At 42.7% G+C, this 26,504-nt stretch overlaps 1 protein-coding gene and 1 non-coding gene across 2 annotated transcripts in view; one reads left to right on the top strand and one right to left on the bottom strand.

The window, feature by feature from the left end:
- The window catches only part of Baz1a (bromodomain adjacent to zinc finger domain 1A), an 87,956-nt gene extending 70,788 nt beyond the window's left edge, over positions 1-17,168 (top strand). The window contains exons 19-26 of the mRNA XM_028781608.1: positions 442-593; positions 1,360-1,508; positions 9,671-9,918; positions 10,001-10,227; positions 11,807-12,273; positions 14,329-14,471; positions 15,650-15,737; positions 16,217-17,168. Of these exons, the coding sequence (XP_028637441.1) occupies positions 442-593; positions 1,360-1,508; positions 9,671-9,918; positions 10,001-10,227; positions 11,807-12,273; positions 14,329-14,471; positions 15,650-15,737; positions 16,217-16,413 (1,671 nt within the window). The 3' untranslated portion in view covers positions 16,414-17,168. The remainder of the gene's footprint in view (positions 1-441; positions 594-1,359; positions 1,509-9,670; positions 9,919-10,000; positions 10,228-11,806; positions 12,274-14,328; positions 14,472-15,649; positions 15,738-16,216) is intronic.
- Positions 13,196-13,300, bottom strand: LOC114634285. The gene has a single exon (XR_003713305.1). It is a non-coding gene; the product is annotated as a U6 spliceosomal RNA (small nuclear RNA).
- Positions 17,169-26,504: the final 9,336 nt, after the last annotated feature.

Genomic DNA, 26,504 nt, shown 5'->3' on the forward strand with positions numbered 1-26,504 from the left:
ACCACCATGCCTGTTCATGTGTTATATTCATGCCTTCACCATAATTAGTCTTTTATACTGTGGCCCCCTGGAGTCATCTCTGAAGGGGCTGGATGAGACGGCTCAGTGTTTAAGAGCACTTGCTTCTCTTCCAGAGGACCCAGCTTCAATTAGTGACAGCTCACAGCCTTCTGTAACTCCCATCCCAAGCTGACACTGTCTTCTGGCCACCATGGGAATCAGACACTTAAGTGTCTGACACATAGATTAATATGCAAATGAAACATATAAATTACATTACATCATTGAATAAGTTTATTTCTGTTTTTTTTTTTTTTTTGATGGTGTTTTGATTCTTCTGTTCTAACATGTGCATGAATTAATCTTACCTTAGAAGTACATACCTCTTAGGAGTAACGTATTGCCATATTTCAGGGTTAGTAACTCTGGGTTTCATTACAGGTTACAGATCGACAAGTCTGGAGATCAGCCCTGGAGAGTGGACGATATGAGCTGTTAAGTGAGGAGAGCAAGGAAAACGGCGTGATTAGAACTGTGAATGAAGACGTGGAGGAGATGGAAGTCGAACAAACAAGGGTCATAGTAAGAGACAGGTAAATGGCTGCCGAACTGACCGTCAGTCCTGGCTTAGGTTTTAGCTTCTTTTGTTTGAGTTCTTTAGAAAGTGTGTTTAATTTCACTCTATTATTTGGGGACAGTGTGTGTGTGTGTGGAAAACAGAAATCAGTACCTCTCATTCTTCACTGAGGCACTTGTTCTGTGTGTGCTGGGGATCTGAACTGTGTTCCTCCTGCTTACACAGCAGGTAAAAGGCTCATCTGCAGCACAAGCCTGAGAACCTGAACCCAGAACCCATTTAAAAATAACCGTGCCACATGTCTGCAAACCCAGTCTTTCTATGTGGAGACAGAAATGGGTGCAGAAAGATTGGGAAACTCTATAACATCAGTGTCAATAAACCTTGGAGGTCTGGGGAGATGGCTCAGTGGATAAAACACTTGCCATGCAAATGGGGACCTGAGTTAACATCCCCAGAAATCACATAAAGTGGGACACATTCCCAGTGTTCTCACTGGCCAGATGGGAAGCAGAGACAGAATTTCTGAGAGTTCATGCTAGCTAGCCTGGCATTTGCAATGGCAGGCAACAAAAGAACAGACCTGTCTCAAGGCAGAAGGCAACAACTGACACCTGAGGTTGTGTCATGAACGCACAGCCATGCACACAAATGCACACAAATAAACCCTTCAGGGGCACTTTGTCATACATGTACATCTACACACACAAATAAACTTTTGGTCCAGGTTTCACCAAATTGTGATTTTTCACTATCATAAACCATTTTTATTTTAATTATAGGCTTTTGGGGATTAAAACAGAAACTCCAAGTACCATCTCAACTAGTACCAGTACACCTCAGTCGGTGAGCAATGTGGTTCATTATCTGGCCCTGGCACTCTTTCAGATAGAGCAGGGCATTGAGCGGCGTTTCCTCAAAGCTCCACTTGGTGAGTATCTTACTTCAAAATACTAGTTGAATTTTAAATAATGTGAAATTTCCTCCTCCTGGGACTTGTGGACTGACACAATGAACTTGATAGGCTAAAATGGTTTTCGTTTTTTAAAAGATGAACTTTTCAGGTAAGATGTATTTTAAGTAAAATACTGCCTCCTGGCTTCCTCGAAACATTTGTTATAGTGAATGGTTTTTAAACCTAGTTCTTTTTGTGTGATGTTTCAAAAAATTTACCAAAATGTATTACTATCCAGACTTCAAATAATATAAATTAGGTAAAAACAGGCTTTTTTAGTAACTTAAAATTTTTTGTTAGTGATTTACATCTCCATTTGGATATTTGGTTTAAAAATATGCATTACCTAAGAAACATTAAGCTAGAAATATAAAGTGTTAGGACTATGCTCTACCATTTGTGGTGTGTGTGTGCGGGGGTGGTGCTGGGATTCCCCAGGACCTCGTGTGTGCTAGGCAGACTCTGTCAGTGAGCTACAGGCTGTGGCTGGAATCAGAGAAATAACACTATCATTGTAGGCAGTTTATGCAGTTACTAGGCTTTTCAGGGCCAACCCAGGAACCTAATTATTAAGTCTTCAAAATATATGGATTTCAAAATTCAAATCAATTTTAACATTATCCTTGCTTCTAATTCCATGTTGTCTAATTCAGATTTTAAGTTAACTCATCATGTTAGCTAGATGTGGTAGCACATGCCTTTAATCCTAGCCCTAGAGAGGCAGACAAGTGGATCTCTTGAGTTTAAGGTTAGCCTGGTCTACATAGCCAGTTCCAGGCCAGTCAGGGATGCATAGTGGGACCTTGTTTTTAATTTTTAAAAAAGTTAGTATTTCACCGGGGTAGTAGAGAAGATAAAGACCATACATCTATGGCTCATTGGAAGTTTATATTTCACCGGGGTAATAGAGAAGATAAAGACCATACTTCTGTGGCTCATTGGAAAGAGCCACCCGAGTGTTAGATGTTTTAAATAATCAGATAACTTATGTGAGGACTAATGACAGTGAAGTGTCAGAGCCAGAGAGCTGGAGCACTGGTTAAGAGCACTTATCTTCATTAAAAGGACCCGGTTCGGTTTCCAGCACCAACACAGTGGCTCACAACTTCCTGTAACTCCAGATCTAGTGGATCCAGCTTCCTCTCCTGGCCTCTGTGGACAGCAGGAGTGCATGTGATACACACACATACATTCAGACAAGCACTCATACACATAAAGTAGAAATAAAACAAAATTTTAACTTCCTATAGACTAGTGGTTCTCAACCTTCCTAATGCTTCTACCCTTTAATTCAGTTCATGTTGTCATGACCGCAACCATAAAATTATTTTTATTGCTAGCTCATAACTATAATTTTGCTACTGTAATGAATTATAATGTAAATATCTTTGTTTTCTGATGGTCATAGGCAACCCCTGTGAAAGGGTCATTCAACCCCTAAAAGGGTTGTGACCCACAGGTTGAGAACCACTGCTATTAACAGTATAATCCAATTTCGGAATGTAAATATATTTATATAATGTACCTAGATTGAAGAATTTATATCTAATATCCTATTGTTATAAACCTATTCATATTTTCATAAGTTGATATTATTATTAAAACTTAAATCAGGTCACATTGAAGACAGCAGTCATAGGCCTTTCTCTTATCATCTGTCTAATGGCTGGTTTTGCTTGTTGGGGTTTGGTCCTGAGGCTTGAATCTGGTCTCAACTCATGCTAGGTAAACACTACCATTGAGCTGTAGCCCAGCTCTCCTCCTACTTTTTGTTTTAAGACAGGGTCTCACTAAGTTGCCCAGGATGACCTGAACTCTTCTGTAGCCCAGGCAGGCCTAGAACTCGGTGTCCTCCTCTCAGCTGGTGGTATACCCTCAGGCCAAAGGTTAGTCAGATTCCTTTGAATTCTTATCAAAAAAGAAAGTGCAGATGCTACCCCAGTATATCCAGATCACTTTCAAGACGAGGAGATGGATGGACTCTCACTGACGAACTATTTGCTGATTCAGGGAGAGCCTTATGTAAGCTGTGTACCCAGTCCACAGGCTCCAGTGGCTTCTCAGTCCAGGTAATGCGGTGACCCCAGTTACATGGATCACAAAGCCAAGACAGAAGTCATGAGCCTGGGGAAGAAATACGTATGTGAGGGGTGGGGGTGATAGGGATGGTGGGTAGTGGGGAGAGGTTTGGGGGAAGGCTGGGGACGCAGCTTGGTGGTAGAGTGCATGCTTAGCCTGTGTGCTCAGAACTTATGGGCCCTTCTAGTGGCGCTTAGGAGTGAAGAATACAGAGAGAAATGCAGACAGTGGGCCGTGGCGGAGGTTTCAGAGGGAAGCAAAGGTTCACTTGGGATAGAGGTTGTTTGTGCTATCTGGACTAAAAGTCTGTGTGCTCATCAACTGATTATTAAGAGACTAACACCACTGAGGTAAAAATGTCTGCGGATCCTTGGGACAATAGGAAAGTATTTTCTCAGGGTCAGCACGAAGAGGTTGCTGTGTCCAGAGAGTGTAAGGCTCTATCTCAAGCTGGCAGCAGAACTTGGAAGTGTGTAAAAGGCTCATATGTCCTGGTTTTGAACCCTTGGAAAAGGAGGGAGTCATGAAGAGTGGCTGAGGTGTAGCATCATTCGGTAGGGTTGGCGTCCCGTCCCGGGGAGGGGTCAGGAGAGATCATTTGTAAAGGCTCAGCTCTGCAGTGAAGACCCCAGATATTGGAGGTGCCAGAGCCATGGCATGTCCATCAAGGATAACAGTAAGTATGCTCAACTTCTAGTGTGAAAGGGAAGAACAGGAGAACTTCCCTGCCTAGCCCAGAGATTCCCACCGTTGCCTCAGGTTGTCGTGCCATTGTATCCCATAAAAGGTTTTGTCGCTCCCTGAACTATCTAAGAGAAGGATTTAAGAGAAGCCTCCAGTCTGCTTGAGCCTAGGGGGGAAAGTTGCTTCTAAATTCAAAGGGAAATGAGATCTAGTTGTTTTGTTAGCCTGTGTTTTCTTCTATATCTCTTAGTAAGCTTTGGGCCAGGGAAAACCAGTGGGAGTTGTCTCTTGAATTATGGAGGGCCACCGTGATTCTTATGCCTATTTACATATAGTCATTTTAGAACTTAGATTTCATACTGGGAGATAAAAGAAACTGGGTTAATTTGGGATCTTAACTGAAGCTCAAAGGTGGCCGAGCACGTGGCTGTAATCCCTGTGATCAGAAAGAGCTAGAAGCTGGATCAAAGCCAGCATGGCAGAAGCCTGCAGGGCATCTGGAAGAGAGAAAAGGGGGTTCCATTTTATGAATGTCTGAGATAGAATACATGCTACATTCTTCTAAAATTTTAACATAGGAAATTAAGCAGCCTCAAAGATTTGTTTTTTTGTTTTTTTGTTTTTTTTTTTTTTCCTGGGGACAGGGTTTCTCTGTATAGCAAATACACTGGCCATAGTGGCACGCATCCGTGCTTATAGCTGTTACTGTGTCCTGCATGGCCTAGGTCCTGGGACCCCACATAAAGACACACATACAGGGAAGCTGGTGTTGAGGTGGGTATGCTACCCCTGATGGGAGGCACCTACGACTGCCAACAGTTGGGAACCTCAGCCTGCTTATTATGTATAGAATGGGGAGTGGGAGGGCGGTTATTAGTCTCAGGAGGAGGATCTCTGTAGGCCAGTGGCCTCAGGCTGGAAACCTTGGGGGCTTGGTATGGTTGCTAGCTCTGTGCATACTGGTGATCCGCTCACACTGGGACTCCTGAGGAGTGCTTTGCCAGTATCACCCTCACCGCAAGTAAGGCGTTGCCACTCCTGTGAGGCTGAGACTTTGGAGTGCTTGGTGAGGCCACGCTCATGCCAACAATATACATTCACTCAATATACCTAGTACTTCCTCCTTTTTTACAGCTATTGTGGAGGCTGAGGCAGGAGGATCACAAATTCAAAACAAGTCTAGCCTCACAGAATAATTGTTTAGGCGGTGTTTCTGGAAATAGTGTCTTGCTGTGTATTCTGAGCTTGCATCCACTGCAGTCTTTTGCCTCCACCACTCAAGTCCTGCTAGGATTACAGGCATATACCACACACCTGACATTCAAAATGAAATTTAAGATAGAGACAGGGAGATGATACAACAGGTAGGGGCATTGTGATACTAGCCCAATGTTGTGAGCTCGGTCCTCAGAACTCACAAAGGTAGAAGGAGAAAACTGACTTCTAAACTTTGCCCTTTAGCCTTACAGGCACTGTGTGGCACATGCACATACATGTATATCAAGTAAATACAGGTAGCTGCCTGTTAAAAACAAAATCAATCTCTCTCTCTCTCTCTCTCTCTCTCTCTCTCTCTCTCTCTCTCTCTTTCATATACACAGTTGAAGTAGAGGCTAGACACAGAGCAGGAGCCTGGTCTATATTATAGTGAATTCTAGGCCAGCTAGGGCTATTAGACCCTGTCTCAGAGACTAGGAATGTAGTCCCACTGAGAGTGCTTGCCTAGTATGTGTGAGGCTTTGGATTCAATCCTTAGTACACAAGGGAAAAGAGAAAGAGTACAAACCTTTTGATGGTAGTTAATTGCACTGATAAAAATGGGCTTATGGATTTTTTTTTTTAATTTGGGGAGGAGAATCATGTTCAGTTAATTATTTTAGATGAGGTGGTGTGAGAAGTATTTGTTTTGGGTTGGTAATTTCATCATAATGTGCTTATGGTTAAATCCTTAAGCTATAATAGGAATTTTGACTAACTTTGTCAATTTGAAATTAGGTAACACAGAAATTAATAAAGATCAAAAGGGAGCTAGAAAAAAAAAGAACAAGAAAAAGAGAGAGGACGATCAATCTAGTGTGAGAGATGGTAAATTTTTAACTTCTTACAGAAATGTGTGTTTTGTCTTATAAGAGCTATTTTACCTCTGTGTTGCTGAATACTAATGTGCATATTTAGTTTTGAAGGAAAATCTTGAATGTAATGCTTTAGAAAGGAATGGGCTTGGAGACAAGCTTACAAAACAATTATTATTAATAGTTGCCTACTTCGTTTTACACTTTAAATAATCAAATTTTTTATTATTTCATTACATGTATGTATTGTGTGAATATGCCTGTGCATGCACATCATGCTGTGGTACATGGATGGATAGAGGCCAGAGGACAACTGGGGAGTTGGGTCTCTCTGGTCCCAGGATGGACGTTTGGTATCAAGCTTGGCAGCAAGTACCTTTGCCTGCTGAGCCATCTTCCCAGCCCCTTACAGCTCTTCAAAGCTGATGTGTGCAGAGTAAATCTTAGTACACTTAACTGTGCTCCCAAGATATAAAAAGGGAGCTTGCACTTGTGTGACCTAAGATGTTCTCAGCATCTTACTAACAACATCAGGAGAACTGTATGGAATCTTGGTATATATTTTATGTTAATCATTTTAGTCAGCAATTTCTTGAAGAGTATATCCAGACTAGCAAATGGAAGATAAAAGAAGCAAGACATTCTACCCTTGATGATCATGTAACTTAGAAAACAAACAAGCTGTGGTGGGCTAGTTAAAGCTTGTTTCTGCTGGTGAAGGAACCACATCTGGAAGTGTTTGTATACAACTGTGCTCCAGCCTTAGGAAGTGGAGGCCATTCTAAGAACTGTAGGGAGTTGGAGAGTGGCCTGAGCCTGAGGAGACCCTATATCCACAAAGGGGCGAGACAGAGGGTTGGGGGAGATGACTCAGTCATATAAGCATGAGAACCTGCATTCAGATCACCAGCACTCACATAAAAAGCCTAGGATGGTGATGTGGGCAAATAGTCCCAGTGCTAAGTTGCCATAACAGATGTCAATCTTGCTAGACAGCCAAGGGTGACAGGGACCTGATCCTCCTTCCACTTCCACTCCCAAAGAACTGGGATTGTGCCTACACTACACTACACCTGGAATGGGTAGTACAGCCGTTATCCCAGCATTTAAGAGGCTGAGTGGATAGGATCATAAATTTGAAGCTAGCCTGAGCTGTTATCTTTGAAAAGAAAAAAAATGAAAAAAGTTCACCAATCCGTGTACTAAAATCATGCAGAATGATTTCCAAGACACAAGCCTCTCCTAAGTGACTTGTCATTTACTGTAACGTGTTGGCCATTCTCCAGCCTTATTTTTTGCCGTTACCGAATAAGAACTGGTGCAGATTTGTCCAGAAAGATGTCTTCATGATCTTTTAACTAGTAGTGCTTGTTGGTACTTCCTTGGGGATACTGTTTATGCTAGAGCTTTCCATGAAGCCTTTTAATGAGAAGCACAGAGTGAGGGGCAAAGATAAGCCAGTACCCAAAGGTAGAGAGGAGCTGAAATCAGAATTCAGAATTCAACTTGCTCATATACCGTCTACAGAAGATCCCGTGGGGTGTGGGCTCATTCGGGGGTAGAGTAATTCTGTAGTGCACATGGAGTCCTTGGGAATTATGTGAGCCACACTAGAGACTCGAAAAGATGGCGGTGGGAATACTGTCTGCTCACATTCTACATAGTGTTGCCCTGAATACCTACTTCATTGTCTCAAGCTTTGAAGTTGTTTAGTTCACTGGCTGTGGTGGTGCACATCTTTAATTCTAGTCCTCACAAGGCAGTGGCAGATAGATCACTGAATTTGAGGCCAGCCTAGTCTACAGAACAGTCCCAGGACAGCCAGGGCTACATGGAGACACCCTGTCTAAAAAGAGAGAGAGAAAAATGGAAAGTCAAACCCAAGACTTGATGCCTGGTGGGGCCATGCTCTACCACTGAGGTGCACACTCGCCAGAGTTCTGAGTCATGTAAACGTCCTGATCTGTGCAAAGTAAATATAGATTTGTTAAAGAAAAATAAGAACTTGAGTGGGAGAGTTCTGAGAAATACCTGATTTGAACTCTTAAATAAAACATACTCAATGTAGTTTTTCCAATTCTATATAGTTCTGATATCTGAGTTCTTTATTGGTCTGATTCTGCTAGGGCTTACAATGTTTGGTTTGCTGGTATGTGGATGTAGATATGTATGGGGAGGAAAACCAGGACTGCAATGCAAGGAAGCATTTTTCTTCTGAGCCATTCAAACCTTGTATGGGTTAGGTTTTCTCTGTTTTGTTTGTCTTAATTAGTATTTGTGGGCAGTGTCTGTGTACAAGTGTGCACAGCATGGTATGGAGGTCAGGGGACTCTCCAGTTAGTGTTTGTGGGCGGTATCTGTGTACAAGTGCGCACAGCATGGTAGGAGGTCAGAGGACTCTCTCTAGAGTTGGTTCTTTCCTTCCACATCCTCAGGCACGTTTACCTGCTGCTGGCTGTGGTTTCCTTTTTTTGTTTTGTTTGGTTGGCTAGTTTAGGATGGAGGCATGTTTCATTGTTTTGAGATAGGGCAAAGTAGCCCAGGATGGCCTTGAACTTAGTATGTTGCCCAGGGTGCCCTCTGGGTGACCCTCTTGCCTCAGTCTCTTGAGTGCTGGGATAATAACAGTGTTACTGTGGTAAACTTTCTGAATTACACTACACAGTGGTGTTTAGTATATTCACCCTAAGGAACACATTGAGCCAACACCTTTTACCTATATCAGAACATGTACTAGCAGCTCAAAAGAAACCTTATGTGTGTTTGATATTGAAATTAGAGAACAGTCAATCATTTTTCTGGCAATGGGGAAGTAACATACTTGATTCAAAGGAATAGTAACTTATTTAACCAGTTTTAAATTAGACCAAGATTTGATACAAAGAATAGATTGGGAACACATTGCCTAAATTCTTTTCTCTTTTAACTATTAAAACCTCAAGCCTTCAGTGTATGGATTTAAGTAATTCCTTATGTCAATTTTTAAAAATTTGGCTCAGCAGATGTGTTCTCTAGTGTAACATTAGTCCTGGACAGCTTGTGGGTGAGATAGCTTCACTCTGTTGCAACCCAGAATGACCTGGAACTCCCTGCATAGTGCAGCCTGTCTCAAAACCACAGAACTGCCTCAGCCTCCCAAGTGCTGGGTTACATGGAACTTTAGTTCTCAATATTAAGCATAGTCTTTTTGATAAACATTAGAAGGAACATGACATCAGAGCTACTTAAACTACCAAGAAAGTAATTCTAGTAGACATTTACCTTTGCCCAGGAACTCCAATCACTTTCCTCTCTCATTTTAAGATGGCAGTGACAGCGGACGTTCTTATAAAACTGTCCTGGACCGTTGGAGAGAGTCTCTCCTTTCCTCTGCTAGTCTATCCCAAGTCTTTCTGCATTTATCAACCTTGGATCGTAGTGTGATGTGGTCTAAGTCCATCCTGAACGCACGTTGCAAGATCTGCCGGAAAAAAGGAGACGCTGAAAACATGGTGCTCTGTGACGGCTGCGACCGGGGGCATCACACCTACTGCATCCGGCCAAAGCTCAAGGTATTTTTATCTTTATCAGGTGGGCACATTGAAATTGAGATTTTCAACAGTAGATGATGATCATTTTTTGTGATTTGTTCAGACTGTTCCTGATGGAGATTGGTTTTGTCCAGAATGTCGTCCAAAGCAACGTTCTAGAAGACTTTCCTCTAGACAGAGGCCATCCTTGGAAAGTGATGAAGAAATGGAAGAGGGTGTGGAAGCTGATGATGACGAAGCTGATGACGATGATGAGGAGGGTCAAAGTGAGGAGGAAGAGTATGAGGTGGAGCAAGATGAGGAGGACTCTGAGGACGAGGAAGCGCTCAGGTGAGTACAGTGAGAGGAAGGCCCTTCTCACCTGTGACTCTTCAGACCGAGGGATAGCTGAGTCATAACCGTCCTGAAACTAACATGTCAGAAATACCTGTGCTTTTTACATATTATAAATATTTCAGAATATTTCCAAAGCTGTGCACGTTGTTGTATTCTGTGCTCTCACCCCATTACCCCCAGAATTAACAATTCTTCTGTGATACAGCGAGCTGTCACTCGGGCCTTGTGCATAAGTTTGAAGGCTGGATGTTCCTGCTGTGGTAGCACTGGGGTAGTCTTCCCTCGAGTCTCTCCTTGAAACAGCCGCACGCTGTTGCTCAGGCTAGCTGAAAACTTGAAGCGATCTTGCCTGTAGCGCCCCAAGTGCTCAGATTATACCACCACACTCAGATTGACCGTTTCAGGACTAAAATAAGAAAAATTCATATTTACTGGGAATATTTCTGTCCCAGTTCTCCACCAGTAGAGGGTTATACCACAGTGGGGACATCATATTGTGATCTTTATTCATCTGTACCAATGCCATGGAAGTGTCCAATACAAAAACGACCATCAGAGGAAATTAATTAAAATAGAGCCATCCGCTCTCTTTTGTTGAGATTAAGGTTTTTTCTTCTTTATTTGAGGATTTCATAATGCATGTGGGTTTTCGTCAAAGCCACTTCCTGTTCTACCCTGCTGCACTGGCTGCTCTTCCAGAGGACCCATGTTCAATTCCTAGCACCCACATGCCTGTAACCCTGACTTCAGAGTATCTGACAACTAAACACAGACATGCATGCAGCCATAATATGAATGCACATAAAATAAAAATAATTTTTTTCAAAGAGAGTACCAGCTAACAGGCTGTCTACCACCATATGCGGCCTTAGAAGGCACTATTATATTAAGCATAACAAAAAATAATCTGGAGGCCTGGAAAGGTAGTCAATAAACTGAAGACTGTAAGCATGAGGACCCAAGTTTGGATTCCCAGCCTCCACATAAAAACTGGGTGTGGCAGCATACACCTCTCACCCCAGCCCTGGGATCTGGGGATGTGGAGTAAGGCAGATCCCAGGAGTTTTCTGGCTAGCTGGTCTAGCCTAATTAGCCAGTTCCAGCCTTAATGTGAGATCCTGTCTCAAAAAATAAGGTGGTTTTGTATTTTCAGAATCAGAAAGTAGTAAAGAGGTTCTTGGCTTGGTCTTCATGAACCATAAGTTTGAGACCTACCTTATGTTAGCCATTGGCTAACCTATCGGTCACCTCTGTTAGTGGTAATCGCACAGGGGAAACACAATGCAAGGTTAGTCCGTTAGTTTCCTGTGTTTTTAGAGATATTGACTGGGTCTCTTTACAATTCTCCTGAGGATTTTATTAGTTTATCACAATCCAAGACTTGATACCATAGTGTACCTGTGTGTTTTTTTTTGGGGGGGGGTAGGGAGAGAGAGAGAGACTGACTTGACTTATAGCATAAGTTTATATGCAAAATTAATTTATGTACAACTCACTGATTAAGTACAAGTAGCCATATTTTCTTCATTGTTCATTATTGTACAATTATTATACTTTTTAACAATATTTGTAGCCCACCAAAACGAGGAAGACCCCAAGTTAGATTGCCAATTAAAACAAGAGGAAGATTTGGCCCTTCTTTCTCAAGTCGCAGCCAACGACAAGACCCTGGAAGATACCCTTCAAGGAGTCAGCAGAACACGCCCAAAACCACTGCTTCTAAACCTGCTGGCAGAAACCTAAGGAAAAGCAGATCTGCTCCTCCCACAGAAACTCGATCTCTAAGAGTTGGTAGTCGCTCCACTCGCCACAGTCCTAATGCACTGCAAGCAGATGTGTTTGTGGAACTGCTTAGTCCTCGTGGGAAACGCAGAGTAAGGAAGAGTGCTGATAATACCCCAGAACACAATCCCAGCTTCACTAACTTCAGGGTCAGCACCTCCAGATCAAGCGGACAGTTGATACCTTTAAATTCTGCTGAAAGACTTTCTCTCCAGGATAGTGAATCTAAGAGAAGAGGCAGGAAAAGACAGTCTACAGGTATGAAGTCTAACTATTCTTCCTTACCTAATACAATTTGAGTCCTTTCTGAGTTTTTAAAAGCTGTTCCTATGCTTCACAACAGTCTGACCTAAAGCATATATCATTGAAGAGGCAGCTATTGCTAAGTAAAGACAAAGTGCATCCGTGTCTCTCCTGGTGCAGGGCGGTGTCCTAACTTTGAAAGTAGCATGCCTGTATTCGTGTGGAGGCCAGAGGAAGCCTAAGCCACTACCCGGAAATCTCCATGTTTGCCCAGCAGGCACTTTATACCAAAGAGCCGTCTCCTTAGCCCTTAATGTATAACAAATTTATACAGATGCCTGCTGGAGGTCAGACGGTCACAGGCATTGGTGAGCCGCCTGATACAGGTGCTAGGAGCTGAACCCAGGTCCTGGAGGCTGGAAGTGCTCTTAGCCAGCAAGCCATCTCTCCAGTCCTAGTATTTATTCCATTGTTAATGGAGAAATGTAGTCAGTATTTGATTACTTGGTATAACAAAACACATTTCAGAGCTAGAGATAAAGCCTAGTGGTGAGTGCTTGCCTTGTTCATCTCATTCTCCCACTTCTGTCTCCCTCAGAACATACACAGTCATCAGTAGACATGAGCATTACCTTGTTTGATAAGATATTACCCTCTGAAGCTGGACAGTGGTAGCCCATGCCTTTAATCCCAGCACTCAGGAGGCAGAGGCAGGAGGATCCCTGACTTCAAAGCCAGCCTGGTCTACAGAGTGAGCTCCAAGAACATAATCATTGTTTTAAATATGGAAATAGCATGTTGTAGTGATACATACATTTTATCCCGGCATGCATGAGACAGACAAGTGAATCTCTGGGTTTAAGGACAGCCTATTCTACAGATAGTCTCAAGCCAGCCAGAGGTACCTAGTGAGATTCTGTATCCAGAGTAACAAACAAAAAACCTGTATGGAGCGCCTCACAGATGTTTGTAGCATCCTTGCACAGGACCATGCTAATCTCTGTATTGTTGTAATTTTTGTACATATGCTGCTGAAGAGACTCCCTAAGGTTTAGTGGTTTGGTTTTAGAGGGGGTGTGTTTAGTTTTTTGGTTTGTTTTTTGTTTTTCTTTTTGAGGATTGTTGGTTGTTTTACTTGGTTGGCTTAAGGGGATTGTTTTGTTTTTTTGAGACAGGGTTTCTCTGTGTAGCCCTAGCTGTCCCAGACTGCTCTATAGTCCAGGCTGGCCTCCAACTCACATAGATCTGCATGCCTCTCTTTCCCTCTCTGCCCCTCTGCCTCTGGGATTAAAGGTGTGAGCCACCACACCTGGCTCTATTTTAATGCTTTTATTTTTTAAAATTCTGCAGAGAAGGGGCTGGTGAGACAATCTGTGGGTCCACACAGCAAGGGATTTACACCCCCGAGCTCACGAATGAACCATACTATACTCTAGATATCACTGGACCACTTAAAGTTTCTGGTTTTTTTTATAGCCCTAGCTGTCCTGGAACTCCCAGAAATTCACTTGCACTTGCCTCCTGAGTGCTGAGATGAAATGTGTGCCCACACCCTATACAAGGTCTGGTTTAAGAGCTATTGGAGAATTGCTCAGTCTGATTTGTTTATTTTAGAGTAGCTTTAGTAAAAGTAAGAACCCAAAAAAAACTTTTTTGGAAAATTTTAAATCAAAAAGGAAATTAAGAGTATTTGGTTCAGATTTCTATGTCTTTTAGAGTAACTTAGGTGACCTGAGGAGATAGCTCAGCTACAGTGCTTGAAACCCAAGCATTAGCACCAGGAGTTCAGAACCCATGCAAATATGGCAGAGGAAGTAGGGGCCGGGCCCTCCTGTAACACTTGAGCCCACGGGGCCAACACAAGGCGTCCCAAGTCAGCCAGCCACCATGCTCCGTGTCAGTGAGCCTGGTGCCAGCATAAACCTCCACATGTCCCTGTGCACATACATGCAGGCATGCAGCCGTACACTGACACCACAGACACTTGAAAGGCAAAAATCTCAGTGTAACCGCCTTAACTGATAATCTATATTTTGCTTTGATACTGCCTAAAATGTCTTACTTATTCAGAGTCATCTCCTGCACCACTGAATCGAAGAAGTTCTGGCCGACAAGGAGGTGTTCATGAATTGTCTGCTTTTGAACAACTTGTTGTGGAATTGGTACGGCATGATGATAGCTGGCCCTTTTTGAAACTTGTTTCTAAAATCCAGGTAATACTATTTATCTAACTGGACTCTACAAACGATGTTTATATTAGCTGATCTACATTTGTATTATATGATGTAGTCTTTCTGGAAAACTTGATAGGTGAGAGAGCTGCCGTGCGGGTGTTGGGACTTGAACCCAGGTCCTCTGGAGAAGAAGTCGATACTCTTTACCAAGTCATATTAGCTTCGACTTTGAGATCTCCAGAGCAAGAATCTGAAGGATTAATTTAGAATAACATATAGTTATTTAAGAATTACATCTTAATAGTTTGTTTTGTGTGTATGTGATCGAACACTCCACCAGTTGAGTGGTGAAGACGGACAGATTGACCCCACCTTGAGTTAGAAATGACATCATCAGTAGCAGTCTTAGTAGCAAGTGCCGTTGCCCAACCTCTACCCTGAGGGGTCTTACTGGACTGGGTTTTTGTTTTTGTTTTTTAAAGATTTACTTATTTTTCATGAATGTGAGTACACTGTCACTCTCTTCAGAGACACCAGAAGAGGGCATCGGATCCCATTACAGATGGTTGTGAGCCACCGTGTGGTTGCTGGGATTGAACTCAGAGTCTCTGGAAGAGCAGTCAGTGCTCTTAATCACTGCGCCATCTCTCCTGCCCAGCTTTTCTTTTTACTCAAACAACCTAGTCTAGCCTAAAGTTTTCTCTGTAGCTGAATATAGCCATGAACTCCAGCTTTAATTTTTCATAGATGGTTTTTGTCCTCAATTAAGTAAACATTGTCACATTTTATTCATTACTATAAATGCAATAATGCTCCCTAATAAATATTAAGGGCATATAATTTTTTTCCTTTCATAATAAATTACATTTAAGCCAGCGGTGGTGGCGCACACTTTTAATCCCAGCACTTGGGAGGCAGAGGCAGAGGCAGGCGGATTTCTGAGTTCGAGGCCAGCCTGGTCTACAGAGTGAGTTCCAGGACAGCCAGGGCTACACAGAGAAACTCTGTCTCGAAAAAACAAAAATAAATAAATAAATAAATTACATTTATGATGGTATTAAACAGGCTTCTATATCATTATAATGACTCAAAATATGTGACATATTTTAATGGAGTAATAGTATTCAGAAGTTGATATTGTTGCTTTTTCAGGTATAAAATTAATTTAACCGTATATGTCCAATAATCTGTTTGCACTACGAAACTCTGTTTTGCAGGTCCCAGACTACTACGACATCATTAAGAAGCCCATCGCCTTAAATATCATTCGAGAAAAAGTAAATAAATGTGAATATAAGTTGGCATGTGAGTAACTCACTGTCTCCTTTTTAGTACTTTTAAGAGACGCTGCTGTTTTTATTTTGCTTTAAATAATGTTCATTAGTATAGGTGGCTATTTGGCAGCCCTCGAGGTCCCTCAAATGCTTATAGTACATACTGAGGTGAAAGATGATTGGGTTAGTTAGGGACATTCTAGAGTCTGGTCTTAGTGGAAGAAGTTTTTTGGTTTTGATGCAGTTATTAATCATAGGCCCCGTAGAAAGCTAAGCAAGGGCTCTGTCTCTCCAGCCAGGAGTTGTGTGAACACATAATGAGTGTAAGCCATAGGTTCTCCAAAACAATTTAAAATATTTATAATTGAACAATTTTAAGCTCAAGTTCTGTTATCTTGTTTCAGTCTCTTCTTTTCTGGATTCCCTTTTCTTAATAAGTTATAGTATACAAAACTTGTTTCTGATGTGCTTACTTTTATCCCTAATTCTTGTTTGTTTTTCTCTCTCCAGCTGAGTTTATTGATGATATTGAGTTAATGTTTTCAAACTGCTTTGAATACAACCCACGGAACACAAGTGAAGCGAAAGCAGGAACTCGGCTGCAAGCGTTTTTTCATATTCAGGCTCAAAAGCTTGGACTCCATGTCTCACCCAGTGACGTGGACCAGGTTAGCATGCCGCTCGCTGCAAAGAAGTCACGGATCTAATTTTGTCCTTCTAAAGGCTATACGTGAAGAAAAACATGAATCGTTCATGAAAATGGAACATTAAATCATGCTCTAAAGCAGATGTGTGTATAAAGCAATAACAGCTGGTTGACCACATCCAAGTGTGGCCTGCACTATATTCTCAATTTACTCTTAAGCACTCAGGAGAATGTAGGAAAGACTTCCTTTGCTACAGTTTTGTTCAGTATCTACTAAGTTCTATAGATGGATCGGGTACAGTACTGGTTTACAGAGGCTTTTGTACATTTTGAGATCATTCATGTGTTCAGGTATCTTGGAAAATATTTTTTCATCTATGATTTATTTTGTCATTGAGCTTTAGGAGTTAGTTTCAGTAGTAAGGAGGCTTTGTCTCCACAGTGCGTCTTCCAGACCACAGCTCAGAGAATGTGTCCTAAGACTGTTTCATGAGCACATGGTTTCAACACTACACATGAATGAATTCAATTCTCCAGCTCTGAAGTGCTGTAGCCAGTGTCGACTGAATCTATTAACTAGATATTTATTTAGCATTCAAAGTCATTTGTGAATTTGTTTTGTATTTATAAAATTTATACTTGGAAAAATGTTCTTTAATTTTTTAAACATTTTACTATGTTTTTGTTTTATTTCTTGACCAGTCTTAATGATTTAAAAATAAAAATGTCACCCTCTCTAACAGTTGTGTTTTACAAATGATAAGTTTCTGTGTACAACTTTTCTAAGTGTGCAAATAAAATGATACATTTTTTCAAGTTTTCTGCATTCTGAAGTCTTTGCAAATTAAAAACAGAATTTTGTCTATTTATACATAAAGACCATAAAAACCATATAGACAGTGTTTCATTGTCTGGGTAGATGATGCCTCTGGTTGGTGGCAGTGATAATCTTGCACAGATTCTGACTAAGGAGAGGAAGCATGTTGAACCCTGAGATTGTAGACATGTATCACTGCCTGAGTCCAAACAAAGCCTTGATTTGAGTGGTCTTGGTGGTGGAGGCCTGGAATCTTAGCATTCAGTATGCTTGTAGCAAGAGGATCACAAGTTCAGAACCAGCCTGCCCGGGCTACACAGTGAGAACTCGCCTGTTGTAGTTTGAATGTAAATGTTGCCCATGGGCTCTGTATTTGAACACGAGTCCAAGTAGCTTCTGTAAGGGGAGGCTTAAGAAATGTGCCGAGCTGGGTGGTGGTTGTGCACGCCTTTAATCCCAGCATTCCAGAGGCAGAAGCAGGCAGAGCTCTGAGTTTAAGTGTCATCCACAGAGTGAGTTCTGGACATTGAGGGCTACACAGAGAAACCCTGTCTCAAAAACCACTTGCATACAAGTGCGTACACACATACACAAAGAGGAGAAAGAAAGGAAAGAAGATGGGCCCTTGGTGGAGGAAGTGAATCACTAGGGGCGGGGCTTTAGTTAAGTCTTTGCTTTACTCCCAGTTTGTGCCCCCCTGCTTCAGATGCCTGCTGTTTCCTATGCCTGCTGCCAAAGTTATGTCGTGGTGGATTCCAAATAACCTCATATAAATTGCTTTGGCTATGGTGTTAAATCACAGCAACAGAAAAGTACTGATTGACTTTTAATTGTTTGATTTTTAATTTGCAAGGAATGCTGAGTGGGAAAAAAGCCAAAACATCCTACTGTGTGCCTAGCCCCTCAATGTCAGGGTTGGTAGTCTTTGTACCTAATAACTGTGAAATTTTTTTGTGTTAAATAAACCAATTCTGCAAGATTTTTTTGGCTAGTCGCTCCATTTTTCATTTGTCTTTCTTTTTTTCTTCAAAGATTTATTATATTTATATGAGTACACTGTAGCTGTCCTCAGACACACCGGAAGAGGGCATCAGAATCCTTTAGAGATGGTTGTGAGCCGCCATGTGGTTGCTAGGAATTGAACTCAAGACCTCTGAGAGAGCAGTCAGTGTTCTTAACTGCTGAGCCATCTCTCCAGCTCCATTTTTCAGAAGAGGTTAAAACTCAGGTCAATTTTTTTTTTTTAATTCATTCAGGTACCTTCAGGAAAATGTGAATACAGTTTTATCTTTGTGGAGAGCATAAGAGGTCAAATAGAAGGGGAAATAGGGTGAAAATTAACCTACCAGTTAACAAGACAGACAGATGACACACATACATACATACATACATACATACATACATACATACATACATACGTCATCAAATAACAAGCTACCTCACTTTGTAGGAAGTTACAAAACAATGACAATGGCTGGCATATAGTCATGATCTGGCTTTTTTCATTTTGTACCCCAGCCTCCTTTCAAGCACTAGAGACCGAGCTTGGGCCTTACATGTTGCTAGGAACTGAGCTCCATCCCAGACCCTCGTCTGCCTTGTTAATAGGTAGGTAGTTGTAGGTAGGCACAGCTGTGTGGCACAGTTTTACCTAGTGCTGTCAGATTGTATGCTGAAATGTGTGAGTCCTGGAAAGGAGCTAGCTTCTGAGCTGTGATTTGCAGCTGTGTCCCCTCGGTTCCAGGGTCCTCAGTAATGTCTAAGCATATTGCGGAAGCGTGAGAGACATGGGTGCTTGTGTCTCACTTTGTCTTACTGTGTGTGTGGACACACGTTTCAGCATGGGTGGAGGTCAGAGGGCATTGCTAGGGAATGGGTCCCAGAGATTGAATTCAGGATTGCTTGCAAAGTGTCCTTACTCTTTGAACCACATCGCTGGCCCTATGTTTGTTATTTGAGACAAAGTCTTACTCTTCAGCTGAGGCTGTCCTGGAATTCACTGTGTGTAGCCCAAGTAGGTCTCAAATTCATGGCAATCCTACCTCAGCCTCCTGAGTTGCCAGGATTGTAGGAGTAAGTCACCAGACCCAGCAGGAAACAGACAGTTAATACTCATATAGTTTTGAAGGTATCAAATTCTGCCAATATAAATTTGTTCTCTAATTCACTGTTGTCAGTGTTAAGAATATTCTACTTTTTTTTTTTTAGAGAAAAGTGGGAGATACAGTCGCTTGCACACCCTGATTACATTGGTTTTAGGGAAATGGCAGACCGCTTCAATTAGTTTTAGTAACAGCATGAGGAAGGTTACACTTATCCTGGATCCCACATTAGCCATTGTGCTTGCCATTCAAGAGGACGGGTGGTAGAGAAGAGCAAAAAATAAATGCAGGACCATCTGTACAAGTAATGCACTAGCATGTTAGAGACCCAGGACCATCAGTAGACAATGTATTAACATGTTAGATGACTGAGTAATTACATCATTATTTTTCTTGGTAGCAATTTTGTCGTGAAAGATAACAAGTCTTGCTACCAAAAACTGTTTGAGGAAACACTTAGAATATATAAGTTGAAATTTTCAATTTACACTTGTAAATTGAAAAATTATAACCAATGAGAAGACCTGGCAGGGAAGTGCTTGCCTCTGCCCAATGACCTGAGTTTAATCTCTAGATCATAAGAGAACCAACTCCAAAAGGTAGTCTTCTGACCTCCGCAAATGCATCATAATCACAGAGTGATTTTAGAAGCAAACTTGTGAGGCATGGGCAAGTGCCTTTAATCCCAGCACTGAGGAGTCAGACAGAGGTAGATCTCTGAGTCTGAGACCAGGCTGGTCTACAACCAAGTTGAGGCCAGTCAGGTCTACACAGGTGAGATGCTGTCTTTAAAAAAAAAAAACAAAAAAAAAAAAAAAAAAAAAAAAAAAAACAGCACTTGGGAGGCAGAGGCAGGCGGATTTCTGAGTTCAAGGCCAGCCTGGTCTACAGAGTGAGTTCCAGGACAGCCAGGGCTACACAGAGAAACCCTGTCTCGAAAAAAAAAAAAAAAAGAGTTCTAGCAAAAGGACCCAAATTTAGTTCCCAGCACCTTTATCGGGCCGTTCACAACTATACTTCCGCTCCAGGGGATCCAGTGCGCCCTTGTGGCCACCATGGGTACATGAACCCAGTGTTCATGCACAACCTCTCAATCTACAGACACACAAACTCAAAAGTTAGAAGAAATCTTTTGAAAAGTAAGATCATTTAGGGGTTTGAGTATGTGTGTATTTTGAGTAGGGCTTTTGTTGTTGCTCTGTCCTGCTTTGCTTACAGGGTTTCTGTGTGTAGCCTGGCTGTCCTGGAACTCAGAGATCCAGCCTGCCTTTGCCTCTGAGTGCTGGGACTGAAGGCATGTGCCACCACCCCCTAGCTTTAAATAGGACTTTTAAATGTAACCTACTGTGTTGATTTGAGTAGGAATGGTCCCCATGGGCTCATATATTTGAATGCTTGGTCATTAGGGAATGGTGCTACAGGAATAAGGACCTGCGGCCTTGCCGGAGGAAATGTGTCACTGGGGGTGGGCTCTGGGTTTTAAAATGCTCAAGCCAGGCCTAGTGTCTCTCTCCCTGCTGCCTGCCAATCCAGGTGTAGAGCTCTCAGCTACTTCTACAGCACTGTGTCTGCCTGGATGCTGTCATGCTTCCTGCCTTGATGATAATGGAATTGAACCTCTAAAACTATAAACCAGCCCTAAATGTCCTTCATAAGAGTTGCCTTGGTCATGGTGTCTCCTCACAGCAGTGAACCCTAGGACACAGGTATTCACATTATGATTCATAACAGCAAATTTATATTTAAGTAGCAACAAGAATAAGTTTATAGTTGGGGGTCACCGCAGCATCAGGACCTGTATTAAAGGGTCATAGCATTAGGAAGGTTGAGAACCACTGATCCAGACAAACCAAGACTCAAAAGATCTGGAACCCCATTTTGTGCAGCAGAGAGCGGGGGACTGATTGCCCCAGGTTTTGAGTTGATAGGCTCACTGTGTACAATGTGGCCGCAGTGGTGGAACTGGAAAGAATATTAAGAGCTCACATGTGCTAGGAATTCCAATAGATCAAAAAGATTCTAGCTTACACTTCAAAGCAGAGCTAGAAAAACATCTGCCACACCCAAAAAAAAAAAATCAGAAGCAGCTCTCTGCTCAAGCATGCATGTTACTTTGAAGAAAGAAGGTATTTTAATTTGTTTTTAAAATGCACAGTGTCTTAGTTAGGGTTTCCATTGCTGTGAACAGATACCATGACCAAGGCAACTCTTAAAAAGGACAACATTTAATTGGGACTGGCTTACAGTTTCAGAGGTTCAGTCCATTATCATCAAGACAGGAAGTATGGCAGCATCGAGGCAGACTTGGTGCTGGAGGAGAATCTGAGAGTTCTACATCTTGATCTGAAGGCATCTTCTGCAGGCAGAAAGAAAAAGTTGTCTTCTTCCCTGAGCGGAGCTTAAGCCTAGGACCTCAAAGCCCACCCCCACAGCGACACACTTCCTCCAACAAGGCCACACCTACTAACGCCACTTCCATGGACCAAGCATGATCAGACCACCATACACACTTATATGAGATGCTTCAAATATGTGCATGCATTGTGTACACTAATGTGCATTGCCTCATTTTTTATGAGAACATTCAAAGTTTCTGGAGTTTGTTTTGTTGTTTGTTTGTCTCAATATGCAGCCCTAGCTGGGCAGGAACTCACTATGTAGACCAGGATGGCCTCAGTCTCACAGAAATTCTCCTGCCTCTACATCTCTGGTGCTGGGATTTTAGATGTAAGCTGCCACGCCCAGCTATTAGAAATACTTGAGACTGTGTTAACAATATATTGTACAGTAGCTCTCCAAGCTTACTCTAACTGAAATGTTGTGTCCTTTGATAAAAATCTCTCCCCAGACCTCTCATATGCCTGGTCCCCAAAACACCGATAAGCCATCATTCTAGTTTTCTGATCTTGGAGAGCAGCTTTATTGAGCAGTCCCTATCTGGATGAGGTATATGGGTACCCACCATCTTTCTGTACCTCACCTATCTTACCTGACAATGCATTCCATCACATCACTCATTACAAATAACAGAATTTCCTTTGTCTCTAAAAAATACTTTTTTATTATATGTATTGACTTTTGGACATTGATTCTCTTCTACCGTGTGGGTCGCAGGTGTCAGACTCATGTTGTCAAGCCTGGTAGGAAGTGCTTTTACATGCTGAGCCATCTTGCTGCCTGGCCCTTCTTTTTCTGTGAGACTGAATAGTATTTCATTATATGTGTGTATATGTATTTGTGTGTGCACAGTGGGGGGGGGGGTACACACACGTCCTCAGGCACATGGAGGCCAGAGGTTGCCATCAGTGTCGTCTTCAATCCTTCACCTATTCTCTTTTGAGACAAGTTCTCCGGAGACCTGGAGAGCACCCATTTGGTCAGGCTGAGTGGCCAGTGAGCTCCAGCAGCCTGCCCCTCTGCCTCGCTGACTCCACAGGCACAGGTGTAAACCCTTAGTTCGTCTTTTCACGTGGATACTGGGAATCCAAACACTGGTCTTCATGCTTGCATGGCAAGCACTTCCCAGCTAGCCATCTCTCCAGACCTGTAAATCTTTAATAAGCATCAAATGCTTCCTTCTCTGCTTCATAAAAGAGAACGACCTTCGTTGTCCAAATTTGTGTTAGAAAGCATGATTCCGTGGGCTTGGAGAGACAGCTCAGTGCTTAGGAGCACTTGCTAGAAAAACACACATTCAAATTAAATTTTTTTCTTTGCCAGTCAGTGGTGGCACACGCCTTTAACCCCAGAGACAGAAGGTTTTCTGTGAGATCAAGGCCAACCTGGTCTACAAAGTTGAGTCCAGAGTCTAGGACAGCCAGAGGTACATAATGGCTGTCTGGAAAAACGAAACAAAACAACAACAACAACAAAAACCCTAAGACAAAGTCTCATGGTGTAACCCTGACTGGTATGGACTCAAAAGGTGCCTCTGCCTCTCTGCCTCTCTCTCTGCCTCTCTCTCTGCCTCCCTCTCTGCCTCCCTCTCTGCCTCCCTCTCTGCCTCCCTCTCTGCCTCCCTCTCTGCCTCCCTCTCTGCCTCCCTCTCTGCCTCCCTCTCTGCCTCTCTGCCTCTCTGCCTCCCAAGTGCTGACAGTAAAAGTTTACATACCACACCTAACCTTGAAAATAAATCTTTAAAAAAGAAGAAAGTGTGATTTCACACAGCTGAAGCAATTGAGCTTGAGAAGAGCCTTCCTAAGACAAAGACTTTCACAGGATCTGGCCAGTCATACAAACAAGTCTTTCTCTAAACTTCTTTACGATAAGTTATCAAAAACTTGTTCTCAGCCAGATGTGATGGTGCACACCTTTAGTCCTAGCACCCAGGAGGAAGGAAGGCAGGGGATTCTCTGTAAATTCTAGGCCAGCCTGGTCTGTAAAGTGAATTCCAGGAGAGATAGAGATATGTTTCAAAAAACAACAATAACGCCGGGCGGTGGTGGTGCCTGCCTTTAATCCCAGCACTTGGGAGGCAGAGGCAGGCGGATTTCTGAGTTCGAGGCCAGCCTGGTCTACCGAGTGAGTTCCAGGACAGCCAGGGCCACACAGAGAAACCCTGTCTCGAAAAAACCAAAACAAAAAAAAAACAAAACAAAAAAAAAAAAAAAACAATAAGCAAAACAAATTGTCCTCTGGTCTCCTATGACATTCCTTCATAGTCACCAAGAGCTTAGAAAGGTGCAAAACCAAAACCTTTTGAGGGCACGTCTGAAGACGGTTTAGCAGGTAAAAGAACATACTGTTCTTGTGAAAACTGGAGTTCAATCCCCAGCACCCGTGATGTGTGGCTCACACTTTTGCTGGCCTCTAGGGCACCTGCACCCACGTGCATATCCCTTCCCCAGCATATACACACACATCTTTTTTCTTTCTTTGTCAGAATGTCCACCATGTGCATGCAGTGCTCTCCAGGGCCAGAAGACCCCATGGAGCTATAGGCGGCAGGCAATTGTGAGCTACCATCTGGGTCTTGGGGACCAAACCCAAGTAAGTCCTCTGGAATACTACCAAGTGTCCTTACCATTGAAACATCTCTCGGGCCATTCCCTGCCCAACACACGCCCTTTTTAAAAAAAAAAAAAAAAAATAACAGAGTAAGATGGGTCTGGAGAGAGTGCAGCACTTCAGAGCCCACAGTGCTCTTGCAGGGGACTCAGGAGCAGTTCCTAATACAACCACCTGTAACTCCATCTTCAGATGCAGAGGGATCTGACACCCTGTTCTAGTGCACCTGCATTCAAACAAGCACATACCCACATACAAACAAACATACACACATAAAACATGAGGAAGGTAGTATGTCAGGATATGTATCTCTTCATATATACAGAGTCAGTAGGATGGAATAATCTCCCTGTGTCCATCACCCCAGCTTAAACAAACATCAGTTCCCCACCAGCTTTATTCTATTGCCCTTCCCACCACTTCCCCCACAGTGTAATGAAACAATCCCATTCATTCCTCTACTGCTTCCATAAATATCACAAGATGTATCACTAAGAGAAAGGGGGTTCCAAACAAAAATGCCCACCGTACTGTTAGAACATGTTAGCTGAACGAATTTCTCTTCTTTAAGATGTATTTACTTTATGTATATGAGTACATTGTCGCTGTCTTCAGACGAAGAGGGCATCGGATCCCATAACAGATGGTTGTGAGCCACCATGTGATTGCTGGGAATTGAACTCAGGACCTCTGGAAGAGCAGTCAATCCTCTTAACCGCTGAGCCATCTCTCCAGCTCTGAACGACTTTCTTAATTTGTCAAATATCTTAATCATCATTCAGATGGGAAAGGAATACAGAGGCAGAAAAGGAAAGGGAGAAGGAAGGGGGTAAAGACAAAAGGGAGTTGAGTGTTGCATGTACAGAGCCCTGGGTTCAACCCTACTGCCCAGTGTGCTGGAACACATATCCCATCACTTCAGAGGTGCTGACAAGAGAACCAGAAGTTCAAGGCCAGCACAGGCTACATGAGACACATTCCCAAAAAATAAAAACATAATAATCAAAAAGGCTAGGTATGATGGCTCACACTTTAATCCCAGCACTCAGGAGGCAAGGGCGGAGGCAGAGGCTGGCAGAGCTCTGTGGATTTAAGGCCGGCCTGATCCACAGTATGTAGCCAAGCCTATATACTGAGATTCTATTTCTAAAATCCAATTTAATAAATAATAGTAAAAAGGGTTGACATTGTAACTTGGTGATGGGTAAGGCCCTGGGTTCATTCTCTATACTACAAGGCAAAAGGAAGGGTGAGGCAAGAGGAGAGGAAAGGAGAGGGAAGGGGCGGGGAGGGGAGAAGAGAGGAGACTGAAATTCAACAAACCAAATTGGAACCAGGATTTGGAGTAAGGTAATGGCAAATACAGTGTGGAAATTTGTTTTGGCGATAGAGTCCCATGCAGCTCAAGCTGGCCTCAGACTTATGTGGTCAAGGATGGCTTTGAACTTCTGGCCTTTTTTCCTCTATAAGTTCTCTGAGCACATCTTCAGCCCCAGTGTGGAGTTTTATTAGCTGAAGTTTCTAGCAAGAGAATTTCTAAGAGATAAATAGCCCAGTTTAAAAACCAATCTCTTGGAGTCAGCAGGATGACTGTGTATAAAAGGCGCTTGCTGTGCAAGCCCAACAGCTGGAGTGATGGAGATCAGGCCCCCAGAACCCACGTAAAGGTGGAGGAAGAGAACCCAGGTCCAGAAGCCGCCCTCCGACCACCACATGACACACTCATAACTGAACACACAATAAAATTATAAAAATTTAAATCTCAACTAAAATATGAGAAAATGGGCCTGGAGAGACAGCTGTTAAGCCTTTGCATTCTTCTAGAGAACCTGGATTTGGGTCCTTGAACCCATATCAAGTGACTCACAACCGCCTGTAACTCCTGCTCCAGGGGATTCTGGTACCTTCTTCTGGCTGCTGAAGGCACCTTGCAGAAGTGCACATATACACAAAGACACACACATACACAAAAATAAAAGCTTAGCCAGGCAGTGGTGACGCACGCATTTAATCCCAGCACTTGGGAGGCAGACGCAGGGTGGATTTCTGAGTTCAAGCCTGGTCTACAGAGTGAGTTCCAGGACAGCCAGGGCTACACAGAGAAACCTTGTCTCGAAAAACAAACAAACCAAAAAAAAAAAAAGTTTAAACAAAATATAAGAAAATACATGTCCTAATTCTGGATTCAGCACACAAAGTCTCTTGATGTCAGGGTAATGCGCTTGG

This window comes from Grammomys surdaster, unplaced genomic scaffold (genome assembly GCF_004785775.1).
Source record: "Grammomys surdaster isolate TR1022 unplaced genomic scaffold, NIH_TR_1.0 98, whole genome shotgun sequence".
Classification (NCBI taxonomy): Eukaryota; Metazoa; Chordata; class Mammalia; order Rodentia; family Muridae; genus Grammomys; species Grammomys surdaster.